Here is a 14,058-nt window from a genome sequence, read left to right as displayed (position 1 = left end):
TTCTTCAGAGTTTTTTTTTGTTTTCACAAGTTTATTTATGAATATTTTATGGTTGACCACAATATCATAGTTAAAAAGCAAGTCCCCGATGGGTATTGGGTCTGGGGAATAGAATATCATCCCCATCCCCGTTGTACCCAACGGGGAATAAATTAGTTTAGTAAATATCCCCATGGGGAAGTTTTTCGCCCATCCCCACCCCCTAATAGATGAAATCCCCATGGGTTTAGCGGGTATGGGGGCCCATTGCCATCCCTAGGGTGGAGGCTCCAACAGAAGGGTGTGGATAAGTTAGAGTTAGGTAAGTATTTTATAGAAAGGGGCGAACTACATGGGCTTTGGGACACATATGATTATAAATATTTTTGGAATCAGTAATTTTAAAAATCTAGCGTCGGGTTTTTAAGCATCTAAAATCAGACGGCTTTTGTGGCAATTTATGTTGTCATGGGGATGGAATTTTTTTTAGCGAGCACAGCAAATCCTTGCAAAAAATTTGAACAAGGCAATTTTTTTTTCTTTTGGTCTAATAGCATTAGCAATCGGTGTGGACATGATGTTTGTCCCTATTGTTTGCGATTGCATGTCTAGTTTGAAGAATCAGTTGCTTGACTCGACTATCATCTCTATTATATTAATCATGTTTTGTCGCTGTTTTCTGGATTAAACTTAGTGAAACATAAATTTTTTGTTAGCAGTTGAAAAATTGCTCAAGTATTCAACAAGAGTTAGGTAGGCAAGCAAGCTCCATGGGCTTTTTGGGGCCGATATGATTATAAATATTCGAAAACACTAATGCCCACATGTGTGGGCGTTAGCCAACTCGCCCACACGCCTTCATCGCCGTCCAGCGTCTTTTGCACGAATCTTGGCATGAAAAGGCTGTTTTTGTGTGCCACGTAGGACAACTCGTGCGTGTGGCGTGTGAGGGAGTTCGCCCGCACGCCGGTTTTCTCTTCGCGGTCAACGGTCGCCAGTCGGGGCGTGCGATGGAACTGCTGTCGCGCCCGCACGCCGCGTACCACTTCTGTTCCCCGTCTCCCACGACTGCCCATTCTCCCACTCCCCACACCCAAGCTGTCATTTGCCATGTTTTTGAAGGGTACATGGCAACTGCCCTAGCGTGCTTGTAAGCAGATGGCAACTCTCTCTTTTACCCGAAACATGTTTTTTGCCATGTTTTTTTGTGCTACATGGCAACTGTCCAGTGTTAGTAGGTGGCAACTCCTAAAGATACCACCGTCGCCCACATGCCCGTCTCCTCGCCCACACACCAAAAGCTATCAGTTGCCATGTGTTTTTGCAGGGTACATGGCAACTGCCCTAGCGTGCTTGTAAGCAGATGGCAACTCTCTCTTTTACCCGAAACATGTTTTTTTAGTGCTACATGGCAACTGTCCAGTGTTAGTAGGTGGCAACCCCTAAAGTTTTTCAAATCATGGTAACTGTAGTAGATCAAACCATACATGGCAACAGCTGCAGTTGCCCAAAAATGGCATCCAACACTTGACCTAAGATGGCAACTGCAGTTGAGCAACCATGGCAACTATAGTTGTCCGACATGGCAACTGTAGTTCAGCAACATGGCAACTGCAATTCAGCAACATGGCAACTGAAGAGGGTCCGGACCATGGCAATCGCGGCGGGACGCGTGGTTACTGCCACGCGGGGCGTGTGGCTCGCAGGCGGGGAGGGGCGACGGCCGAGACGGGGTCGTGCGGGCCGCGTGCTCGCTCGCCCGGACGTGCTCGTGCGGGGCGATCGCGCTGCACCGAACGTGCGGGCTGTGGCGGGGGGTGCGCCCGGACGCCGTCGTGCGGGCGGGGTTGTCTCCGTGCCACACAGGGCGTGCGGTACAACCACCCGATACACCACACATGTGGCAGTTATCGGCGTCCTAAATATTTTTGGAATTGTATTTACACTTTAAACCCCGCCGGCCGGACTCAAGCAAGCTCCATGGGCTAAACTCTTGACGAGTTCAAAATGATTTTTCAAAGAAGTTGTGACACTTTTTTTTTGACAAAGACGTCGTCATGGATATGCCAGGGACAATGTCTTGTACGACAAGAAATACTATTTCCTTCCGGCTGGTAACTTGGAAAAAAAAAGTCCTTCCGGCCGGTGCACGATACAAGGGAAGGCCGTCCCTTGGTTTAATTAGGTGTTCCAGCTAGCCTGGGTACGTACGTGTACGTTGTTGGCCTCTGTACTGTATAATCGATCTGCCTCGACTCTCGGCGTCGATCGATCTGCTGCGGCACGAGGAGACTCGCCACGAGAGCATCCGCCGATCGACAAAGACGACAGACAATGGCACCGACGACGACGGGAGCGGTGGTGGACGCGCGGTTCTGCGCGCCGCACGCGACGGCGTTCACCGTGAGCAAGAAGTCGGAGCGCAACATGAGCATCACAGACGATGCGGATGGCGGCGCGGCGGTGATGCGGGTGGAGGGGCAGGCGTGGTGCTGGCCCCGCCGGTCCCTCCTCCTGGACGCGGCGTCGTGCCAGACGGTGGTGACCGTGAAGCGCTGCCCGTCGCTGCTCCCGGTGACCCGGAGGTGGGAGGCGTTCAGAGGGGGCAGCGCGAGCCCGGAGGAGCTGCTCTTCGCCACGGTGTCGCAGCCATGGGTGTTCTCCAGGGGCGTCGTCCACGTGCACCTCGCCGGCGGCGGCAACCGGAGATACAGCGAGAGGCGCGTCGACTACGTGGTCGTGTGCGGCGGACGGGACGGGCGCGAGTGCACCGTCTCCCTCGGCAGGGCCAACGGCCCCGCTGTCGCCAAGATCAACCGCACGACCGGACCGTTGGATGAGCAGCCGGAGTATAACGTTAGTGTCAACCCAGGGGTCGACCGTGCTTTTGTCCTGGCGCTCACCGTGATTCTGGACGAGATACGTGTCGACGAATCTTGGAGACACAGGAACTGAAGTGCCGGCCGGCTCCAATTTTATGGGTTCTTTTCATGCAATATGTTTACCTCTAATCAAAGATGCGATATGAATATGATTTAGTTTATTACGTGTTCTCTATGGAACTGATGCTGCAGAACAGAAAGTGCCTGTTTTGGATAGTATGGGGGCGCCTGATTTTCCTTTTAGTCTAGTCAAAGCAATCAACACCGTTTGATCTAGATCGAACGACCGAGAGCCTTTCTTCCTCCCCAGGCCGTCTTCCTCCTGTTGAACCCCTCCCGTCTTCTAACGCCGACCCCCGCCAATGGTGATACCATGTGCGCCTTGGCCCCTTCTCTGAACCGCCGCTCCCGGTCCACCACAAAACCCCGAATGATCCAAGCGCACGCACCCAAGCCCGTCAAATATCCGACTCGCCTCCACCTCGGAGACTGCTGCCATATCATTGTTGGCTCTGTCTTGCCGTGAGGCTGCGAGGAGAAGGTGACTGACGCCTAGTATTTCATGGAGTTTCATCGTTATGCATGCTGTCTTTTTTCATTTCTTGGTATGCATGTTAAATTGTGTTTCTATGAAAATAGGCCAATAACATGAGAAAACGAGTGGAGATGCTCTTAAAGGCATCGTAATGGAGCTTCCTTGGCTTTCACCCGCATGCGCACTCCAGGCAAAAACCTCATCCTTTGGGGTGTTATCTTTGACAGCACGGTTGGTCGGTATAGGGTCCATGGGTGCGGTTGCTGGTGGCTGAGGAAGGTGCGGCATGTCCTATTCTTTTTTCTTGCTTCAGGTGTTGGCCATATTGTTTGACCAAGTTTGTTGAAAATTGCTTGATGGTTTCATTTGAAACTAGGATAGCAACTATATATGTGATCCACTTGGATCACCTTGTTCCCATACGACACCCTCCACCACCCTCCTTTTAGAGGGGTGTAGGTGTTGTCAGGTGGCAATGAGACAACCAACACGTACGCAAGGTGTGTATGACTTGGTTGGTTAGATGAACATAAAAATGAAACCATTTTAGAGGTGTTGCTTCAGGTCTACCAAGGTTTCATGTTCAGTCATATTGTTCTACCAAGTTTTGCATAAAGAGCTTGTGATTTCATCTGAAGTCGGGCTAGCGAGTCCGTGATTCACTTGGATCATCACCTCATTCTTGACCAGTGTGATCCACCACAAACATGCACCCTCGCTGGAAGTGTCCCGAATGTTCTTGACTACTTATCTAGATTCGCTCATTGGTATATTCGTCATCATCCTGAGTGCGATCCTATCAAAGGTAAAGGTGTCATATTTGGAAGGATTTTTTTCTATGTTGGTTGTTTGATTCATAGGATTGAATACTATAGGAACTCTTGCGGTGTCCTCGCCCAGTGAAAGAAGGGGTAATGAGACACGTATTTGTATTGTTGCCATGTCAAAACGCGCTCAAAAAACGATTCAGTGTTTTCGCCACTGTCAAATCTTCGGTGTGTTGCAACAGGATATATATATTCTAGTGATTTATCTGCCCATATTAATGTAATGGTGTAAATATCAAATCATGCTCGTGAATTTACCTTATAGTTTGATGGAAAATTTGGTAAGTAATTAAAGTGGAATTAAGTAAATTAAGGTGGTTGATTATCATACGGGGAAGGTTGGACGAAGGGGGGATGCGAAGAAAAATGAAAAATAAAACCTTACATTCTTTTTAAATAGTATATATAGAGATTAGTCGTAGCGGAAACAAGATTAGCAATTATTTAACAAACTTTGCTCATTTAAAAGGAAGGACTGTCATATGGGTGGGTTCGGCCCCCAGAGGCAGTTGAACTCAGTTTGGTTGATTGTAAATCTGTAATTATGTGGAGTTTTGAGTAATACAAGTTTTATCTGCCAAAAAAAAAGGGATCATCACCTCAAACCCATAGGACACCTCTCCCCCTCCTAGAGGGGTGTTGTTAGGTGGAAATCAGACAACCAGCGCACAAGGTGTGCATGCATTGGTTAGATTTTTTGAAGATAAAAGTTGAAGCCGCGTCTTGGTTGAGCCGACGAGATGATATATAGCCTTGTAGCTCTGCGTTCGTCGCACTGAAATATGCCAGGGATAATGTCTTGTACAGAAAGTAAATAGTGATCCTCCAGAATTTTAGATACTAGCAGTATACACGAAACCTTTGGAGTACGAGGTTCGTACGTAGTACAAACCTACGTCTACGGGTACCTGGCGATCTGTTGCGGCTCTGTATCGACTCTCGAATGGCGTTCTCGGTGGTGGCCGCGCGGTTTTGCGCGCGGCGCCCCACGGCGTTCACCGTGGCCAAGACCGGCTGGCCGTGGCACCGCGACCTGACCGTCACGGACGCCAGCGGTGATGCGGATGGACGGGTCCTTCCTCTTCGGCCGCTCCGTCCTCCTCGACGCCGCGTCGCGCCCCGTGCTCACCGTGCAGCGCCGGCCGTCCCTGTTCGAGGTCCGCCGGACGTGGAAGGCGTTCCAGGGGGGCAGCACGAGCTCCAAGGACCTGCTCTTCTCCGCCGTCGTGCGGCCTTCGCTGACCAACACGGGAGACATCCACGTGCACCTCGACGGCGAGAGGCGCCGCGACTTCGTCGGCGTCCGCCCCTGGTACCGCGGGACTGACTGCGCCGTCACCCACGCCGGCGCCACCGTTGCCCAGATCGAAAGCTCGGGGGGATTCTTGTGTCCGACTAAGTATGACGTCCGTGTCAACGAAGGCGTCGACCATGCTTTCGTCCTGGGGCTAACCGTGGTTCTGGAGGGGATACGGCTCGACGACGCTGAAGAGGAGAGGTCACGAGCTAGAAATAATAAAAAGTTACAAGTACTGAATTGTTGCTGTTTTCACGTGTTTTTTCTGTGTGCAAGATGTTTTGCTCCAGCTTCCCAATCAGTTGGCCAAATTGGATAAGTTTGGACAGAATTTGATCTAGTTTGTTAGTTACCTATTGAACTGCTTCCACTCATGATGCGAGACAGCTTTGAACATGATAGAGGCGACAATATTGTGCATGAAAAACACACATAATAGTGACGAGCACAGGTTTTCAAATAGCTATATAGGGGGTTCTTGCAGACATTTGCTAACAGGGAACTTAAATAGAACATGAGAGAGCATCCTCTGCTTGCACCATGCCTAAAGGGAGGCGCTGAATGCAGCATGCCCTAGCCCCTAGGCGCTGAATGCTGCCTGAATGTGAGGTTCAGGCGCCCGGGTCGAAGATTTGCCTTGTCGGTCACCCAGAGTGGTGCACTTTTCGGCGCAATGCTGGAGACCCCATGGAATATGTGCCTTGATTGACCACCAAATATCAGAACATCACCAGATTCAAGTTTAATCTTTGAAGCCTTATCAACATCTCTGTCATCACCATACAAGAATTCTGCAGTGTCGCCCAATGAAAAGGAAACAACAGGCAGTCCCTTGTCAAGGCTAGATTTATCTTCATCTTTGTCCTGTCAAGTGACAAAAATCAGTTGGGGCCCAGCTATAGTACTCGTGAAAAAAGAGTTCAGCTGGATTAGCATTCCAACTGTAAAGAAATGGGAGTACAAGACATTATACTGCAAATGCATGTTTACTGAATTAATCCATCAGCGCTCAGCTCATCCCATAGATTGGTAGCAGAAATAGGAAACGTAATGATGCTAATGTATGAAAACATATGGTTAGAGAAAGCTTTTCTTTTGTACCTTATGAAGACCTAACTTCCCGCCAGTGGTGTAGAAGTTCACAATGCAGATGTCAGGTGACATCAGAGGAAGTTCTGCAGCGGGATCGGTAGCTCCCTTGCCTCTTTGTTTCAAGAAATCATGGGAAGCTTTAATGGCTTCTTCCACAAACTTAGTCAATTCCTGTGGCATCTGTGGTGGTTGAGCCCCATCATAGGGTCGTGTATCTCCATATGATCTTGAATCTGGATCCCAGTTCTTCCCTAAGCACATCATCCGCAGACTTAGCTTACCACCATCTCTGTAGGCAGGTTGATAAAATCCTCCTGTGCCAACACCAAGTTCCCGACAAAGCTTGATAATTTCAACCTGAGATGCACAACAACAAAAAATGCTTAGAGGTAAGCTTTCTGCAAGCGTACTTGAACGCATAATTGGAGAGGTACAATAATAAAATCAGTAAAGGAAATATATGTTTCTGGCTTATCAGAGTTCTGTTAAAGTGTTATGAAGGTTGCAGCAATGCGTGCTGACAAAAGAATGGAAACATAACACTTCAGTAATGAGCAAGCAAAAGTCCAAAGGCACACAAAAACAAATTTGAATACTAATGTCAAACAACAGTTTTCGTCTGAGCGGTACAAAATAATCAATGGATATAGGATAAAACAAAGAAATTAAGATGAAATAACAAACAGAGCAAAACTGTGTAAATATAGATGTACCTGATCATCCGGCTTTAAGAAGCTTTTCAATAAAACCATCCCAGGTCTCAGATGTTGCAACTGAGCTGCACTGTTTGAAAGCTCCCTTGCACGGAGGCGTTTTTCTTCTCTCTTGATCTCATGTAAAGGGCGATTTAGCTTGAAAATGCCTTTGCTGTTACCCATGCATATATCAAATGGAGCAGCTCCTAAATCAGACCCCACAGCTCCAGAGCCAGTTGAAGCGCTACTGGAGTCTAGAGGTTTTGATAGTTGCATCGACGCAACCATTTGGACCAGCGAATCTTGAGATTTCGGTTGTTGAACTTGTTCGGCCATCATCAGCGATGAATCAAGAGACTTCCATGGTTGAAGTGGTGAATCTAGAGACCCCACAGCTCCAGAGCCACATGAAGCGCTACTGGATTCTGGAGATTGTGATATTTGAATCGATGCAACCGTTTGGACCAGTGGATCTTGAGATTTCGGCGGATGAACTTGTTCAGCCATCATCAGCGGTGAATCAAGGGACTTTCTTGGTTGAACTGGTGAATCTAGAGACTTTGGTAGGACTGGTGTAACCATCTGCAATTTTTTACTGCTAACTGAGTGAGAAGATGAACTTGGCCCTTCCTTTTGAGGTTCGAAGGACCTTTCAGTTTCAGGACCCTAAAATATAGTTGATATTTATGACTGTTAGCATGAAACAGGATAACATAAATATTTCTGGAAGACCAGCAAAATGTGCCAACAATACAAGACACATAAATGTACTTAACTTAAGAAATAAAAAGGGATGACTATCAAATTGAATTTCACCATGTCAATGCTCACAACCTTTTAATGGCCATATACATGACTAGACAGAAGTCTACAACTACAAATTGAAATGAGCGAGCAAACACACAATTCTACAGAGATTATAGAAAAAGGCAATACAAAGAGGAAGTTGAAGCAATGGCATAGGGTCCCACATTCTTTCCTTCAGGTCCAGCAAATGAAATACTCACAAAATAAAAACTCCATGGCCACCCCACACTGCAAACGGATGACTGTATTCATGTTACTTGTTCAAAAAGCAGAAAGTTTCTGATACTTCCAACTGACAGAGAGAACAAAACCTCTACAAACCACTAAAAAAAAAGATCCCATCTTTAGCGCAGCAACAAAGAGAGCCCAACAAATAACATGCTCAGTCCATGTGCAAGAATACCAACTCTGATATTCTGCTAACACATCAGGCGGTACAGTCCCGCAGACACCAATTCAGACCCTAAGTGATACACAAATAATGGTTGCTGCTATGAACGGCTGACAAATTTGTGAAGTGTCAAAAAAAAATTTGGGTTACGTTCATGAGCTACTGTAGCGCAGAAACAGAGAGAACCCAACAAATAGCATGCTCGGTCCATGTACTACAAGACTACAAGTGTGATATTCTGGTAGCACATGAGGTGGCACATTTCGTCAGGCACCAATTCAGATTCAGGCCCTAATTCCAGCCGCACCAATGCTGAGGGAGGAAGGCCGCAATTGGATTCTGCTACTTGCGCTTCCGCGGATGCAGAGGAAAAGATTCCTAATTTCGTACCAAACCAAAACCCACAACGGACACGGTGCTGACCCCTAACAGCCGCGCCGCACAAATGCCACGGCGCATTCCAGAATCCCGGCACCATGCCGCCGTCGCAATCTACAGCCGCTGTCGAAACCCCCAAACCCTAGCCCCGGCGGAGCGGCGGGCCGGAAAGACGAACAGAAAGAAAAGAAACCCCCGCCCGTAGGTTGGCGTTCGTACCAGAAGAGAAGAGGCGAAAGAAGGGCTAGGGCAAAGGAGGCACGTACGAACTCGCGCGAGACCCGGTACTTGTGCCGCCTGGAGGAGGAGGAGGAGGAGGAGGAGGAGTTCGCCGGGTTCCTTCCGCCGCCGCGGCCACGGCCGCGGCCGCCTGCCATGGGCGCGGTGGCGGAGGCGGAAAAGCAGGGGGCTCTGCTCTGCGCTGCCGTTTCGCCTTTGGTGTGGCTGGTTGTCGACTTGCCCGTTGGCAACAGAGTGATTGGTTGGGTCTCGGCCTCTCGGGAGGAGGCCAACGGGGGGCGGTCGCCGTTATTTATGACCCACCAACACCAGGCGCGGGCGGGCGGGCGGGTTCGTGGGCGGAGCGGAACCGACTCGGCGACCCGGATTCCACTCACCTTGGAGCCTTCACCAGATTTCTTCTCAAAAAAAAAAAAAAGACCTTGGAGTCTTCACCAGTTCAATAAAATTTGCAAAAAAAAAGGTGTGAGAGGAGCTAAAGGTGTGAATTTTCAGCTGAAAAGAAGGCGCGCATTTTTTCCCCGATGATAAAGGGTGTGAATTTGACTTGGCTTTTCTACTCCTACGCATTGCCTCCTTCGACGAAAGAAGGGATTGTAAGTAATACTCTCTCTATTTCATGAATATAAGATGCTCTCACTTTTGTTTTAAATCAGATGTACATAGACACGTTTTAGTGTGTTTGTTCGCTCATTTATATGTAGTTTGTATTTCTGAACGGAGAAAGTGCTAGCCAAATTCAAGATCAAAGTAGCCTCAAAATTGAAGAGAGAGACATATATTTTTCTCAAGAGGGAGTATGTTAGGGCATCTCTAACACCGAGCCTCAAAATGAACACACCATTTGTCCGCCGGTCTGGACTCTTTTGTAGACACGAATGCAGGAGCCGACCATCCATTATTGCCGCTAGGCATTTGCCCCTGTTTTTTCTAAGTCGGCGACTCTCAGAATAACAGCATACCAATTATTTGATGAGTGAAAATATTTAAATACAACAATAGTTTAAATGTAAATATTACAATCCATCTAAGTTTTGAAATAAATTAGTTCAAACTTGAAATCAACTCGCAGATATGTTATGATTGTCCCTTTTAAGCGCTCACAGAAGCTTAATTGGGTCTTCCTTGAGCTGTTTATGAGTTGCTCAATGTCGAATTTATTGTTTCATTTGGACAAACTCATCAAACGTGGCCGGATTCTGATTTAAAAGTTGGATAGGATCACCCATATTCTCAAATTGCAGACCTCCGGTAGCATATTCATCCTCATCCCCCACAATCATGGCGTGCATGATCATAAAACATGTTGTCGGTGTCAAAACCGGCGGATCTCGGGTAGGGGGTCCCGAACTGTGCGTCTAGGATCGATGGTAACAGGAGACGGGGGACACGATGTTTACCCAGGATCGGGCCCTCTCTATGGAGGTAATGCCCTACTTCCTGCTTGATTGATCTTGATGAATATGAGTGTTACAAGAGCTGATCTACCACGAGATCGTAATGGCTAAACCCTAGGAGCCTAGCCTATATGAATATGGTAATGGATGTCCCCTATCCGGACTATGCTCTCCGGTTTATATAGACACCGGAGAGATCTAGGGTTACATGGATTCGGTTACATAAGAAGGAATCTTCACAGCTGGTCGCCTAGCTTGCCTTCCACGCCAAGGAAAGTCCAATCCGGACACGGGTATAGTCTTCGGCCTTCGTATCTTCACAGCCCATCAGTCCGGCCAATGAATAACAGGCCGGACGTCCGAGGACCCCTTAGTCCAGGACTCCCTCGGTAGCCCCTGAACCTGGCTTCAACGACGAGGAGTCCGGCGCACAGATCGTCTTCGGCATTGCAAGGCGGGTTCCCCTTTTTCCGAACTCCAAGATAGTCTTCGGACGTGATGATTGTATCCGGACCTGTTATACACCATACACAACCGCAGAGAGGATATAATATTTGCACGAATCTAATCTGTTGACAGCTTCTTTACAACACGACATCGCGTCTGTCCGGTCATAATTTCGAACCGTTTTTCATCTGCCATCCCACGTTCCGAGACACGGTTGTTATTGGCACGTCTTGCCGAAGCAGAGATCGTGTCCCCTTATTGCGGGATTCTCATCAAATGCGGGCATGGGTAACTCAACCGTGCCGTTTATACAGCCCTTGGGAATAGGCGAGTTTTCAGGACGAGTGGGGAGGCGCTTAATATTCGCGGCCTTTATAAGGGGATAAGGACACTCTCCCTTTACCCACACCCTTCTTCAACTTTAGTCCTTCCGTCCTCGAGCTCTAGCGCCCAAGCTTTAGCTTTTCCTCGTTTGAGAAGGCACTCCTGATGTCTACTACACGACCTTCTTCTTGTAGACGTTGTTGGGCCTCCAAGTGCAGAGGTTTGTAGGACAGTAGCAAATTTCCCTCAAGTGGATGACCTAAGGTTTATCAATCCGTGGGAGGCGTAGGATGAAGATGGTCTCTCTCAAGCAACCCTGCAACCAAATAACAAAGAGTCTCTTGTGTCCCCAACACACCCAATACAATGGTAAATTGTATAGGTGCACTAGTTCGGCGAAGAGATGGTGATACAGGTGCAATATGGATGGTAGATATAGGTTTTTGTAATCTGAAAAAATAAAAACAGCAAGATAACTAATGATAAAAGTGAGCGTAAACGGTATTGCAATGCGTTGAAACAAGGCCTAGGGTTCATACTTTCACTAGTGCAAGTTCTCTCAACAATAATAACATAATTGGATCACATAACTATCCCTCAACATGCAACAAAGAGTCACTCCAAAGTCACTAATAGCGGAGAACAAACGAAGAGATTATGGTAGGGTACGAAACCACCTCAAAGTTATCCTTTCTGATCGATCTATTCAAGAGTCCGTAGTAAAATAACACGAAGCTATTCTTTCCGTTCAATCTATCATAGAGTTCGTACTAGAATAACACCTTAAGACACAAATCAACCAAAACCCTAATGTCACCTAGATACTCCAATGTCACCTCAAGTATCCGTGGGTATGATTATACGATATGCATCACACAATCTCAGATTCATCTATTCAACCAACACAAAAGTACTTCAAAGAGTGCCCCAAAGTTTCTACCGGAGAGTCAAGATGAAAACGTGTGCCAACCCCTATGCATAGGTTCATGGGCGGAACCCGCAAGTTGATCACCAAAACATACATCAAGTGGATCACGTGATATCCCATTGTCACCACAGATAAGCACGGCAAGACATACATCAAGTATTCTCAAATCCTTAAAGACTCAATCCGATAAGATAACTTCAAAGGGAAAACTCAATCCATTACAAGAAAGTAGAGGGGGAGAAACATCATAAGATCTGATGACCCACAAGTATAGGGGATCTATCGTAGTCCTTTCGATAAGTAAGAGTGTCGAACCCAACGAGGAGCAGAAGGAATTGATAAGCGGTTTTCAGCAAGGTATTCTCTGCACGCACTGAAATTATAGGTAACAGATAGTTTTGTGATAAGATAATTTGTAACGAGCAACAAGTAACAAGAGTAAATAAAGTGCAGCAAGGTGGCCAATCCTTTTTGTAGCAAAGGACAAGCCTGGACAAACTCTTATATAAAGAAAAGCGCTCCCGAGGACACATGGGAATTATCGTCAAGCTAGTTTTCATCACGTTCATATGATTCGCGTTCGGTACTTTGATAATTTGATATGTGGGTGGACCGGTGCTTGGGTGATGTCCTTACTTGGACAAGCATCCCACTTATGATTAACTCCTATTGCAAGCATCCGCAACTACAAAAGAAGTATTAAGGTAAACCTAACCATAGCATGAAACATATGGATCCAAATCAGCCCCTTACGAAGCAATGCATAAACTAGGGTTTAAGCTTCTGTCACTCTAGCAACCCATCATCTACTTATTACTTCCCAATGCCTTCTCTAGGCCCAAATAATGGTGAAGTGTCATGTAGTCGACGTTCACATAACACCACTAGAGGGGAGACAACATACATCTCATCAAAATATTGAACGAATACCAAATTCACATGACTACTAATAGCAAGACTTCTCCCATGTCCTCAGGAACAAACGTAACTACTCACAAAGCATATTCATGTTCATAATCAGAGGAGTATTAATATGCATAATGGATCTGAACATATGATCTTCCACCAAATAGACCAACTAGCATCAACTACAAGGAGTAATCAACACTACTAGCAACCTACAAGTACCAATCCCAGACTTAGAGACAAGAATTGGATACAAGAGATGAACTAGGGTTTGAGAGGAGATGGTGTTGGTGAAGATGTTGATGGAGATTGGGCCCCTCCCGATGAGAGGAGCGTTGGTGATGACGATGGCGATGATTTCCCCCTCCCGGAGGGAAGTGTCCCCGGCAGAACAGCTTCGCCGGAGCCCTAGATTGGTTCCGCCAAGGTTCCGCCTCATGGCGGCGGAGTCTCGTCCCGAAAGCTTGCTTATTATTTTTCTTCGGACGAAAGACTTCATATAGCAGAAGATAGGCACCGTAGGGCCAATAGGGGGCCCACGAGGCAGGGGGCGCGCCCAGGGGGGTAGGGCATGCCCCCACCCTCGTGGCCAGGGTGTGGGCCCCCTCTGGTATTTCTTCCGCTCAGTATTTTTCATTATTTCCAAAAACAACTTCCGTGGAGTTTCAGAACTTTTGGAGTTGTGCAGAATAGGTCTCTAATATTTGCTCCTTTTCCAGCCCAGAATTCCAGCTGCCGGCATTCTCCCTCCTTATGTAAACCTTGTAAAATAAGAAAGAATAAGCATAATTATTGTGACATAATGTGTAATAACAGCCCATAATGCAATAAATATCGATATAAAAGCATGATGCAAAATGGACATATCAACTCCCCCAAGCTTAGACCTCGCTTGTCCTCAAGCGGAAGCCGATAACGATAAATATGTCCACA

At 47.1% G+C, this 14,058-nt stretch overlaps 3 protein-coding genes across 3 annotated transcripts; 2 read left to right on the top strand and 1 right to left on the bottom strand.

Moving 5' to 3' along the window:
• Window positions 1-2,313: 2,313 nt before the first annotated feature.
• On the top strand, window positions 2,314-2,934 carry LOC109774947 (protein LURP-one-related 15-like). Its single transcript, XM_020333709.1, has one exon. The coding sequence runs from the start codon at window positions 2,314-2,316 to the stop codon at window positions 2,932-2,934; it is 621 nt and encodes a 206-aa protein (XP_020189298.1).
• A 2,347-nt stretch (window positions 2,935-5,281) lies between these two features.
• Window positions 5,282-5,839, top strand: LOC109774948 (protein LURP-one-related 15-like). The gene is made up of 2 exons (XM_020333710.1): window positions 5,282-5,721; window positions 5,797-5,839. Exons 1-2 carry the CDS (start codon window positions 5,282-5,284, stop codon window positions 5,837-5,839), a joined length of 483 nt encoding a protein of 160 aa, XP_020189299.1.
• A 52-nt stretch (window positions 5,840-5,891) lies between these two features.
• On the bottom strand, window positions 5,892-9,372 carry LOC109774956 (DNA N(6)-methyladenine demethylase ALKBH1D). Its single transcript, XM_020333716.4, has 4 exons — window positions 9,150-9,372; window positions 7,326-7,973; window positions 6,622-6,969; window positions 5,892-6,384 (listed from the first exon to the last, which is right to left on the bottom strand). The coding sequence occupies exons 1-4, from the start codon at window positions 9,258-9,260 to the stop codon at window positions 6,094-6,096; spliced, it is 1,398 nt and encodes a 465-aa protein (XP_020189305.1). The 5' UTR covers window positions 9,261-9,372; the 3' UTR covers window positions 5,892-6,093.
• Between the last annotated feature and the right edge of the window lie 4,686 nt (window positions 9,373-14,058).

The sequence above is a fragment of the Aegilops tauschii genome, chromosome 5, assembly GCF_002575655.3.
Source record: "Aegilops tauschii subsp. strangulata cultivar AL8/78 chromosome 5, Aet v6.0, whole genome shotgun sequence".
Classification (NCBI taxonomy): domain Eukaryota; kingdom Viridiplantae; phylum Streptophyta; class Magnoliopsida; order Poales; family Poaceae; genus Aegilops; species Aegilops tauschii.
Note: the sequence above shows the minus strand (reverse complement) of the source record. Positions and strands in the feature narration are given on the sequence as shown.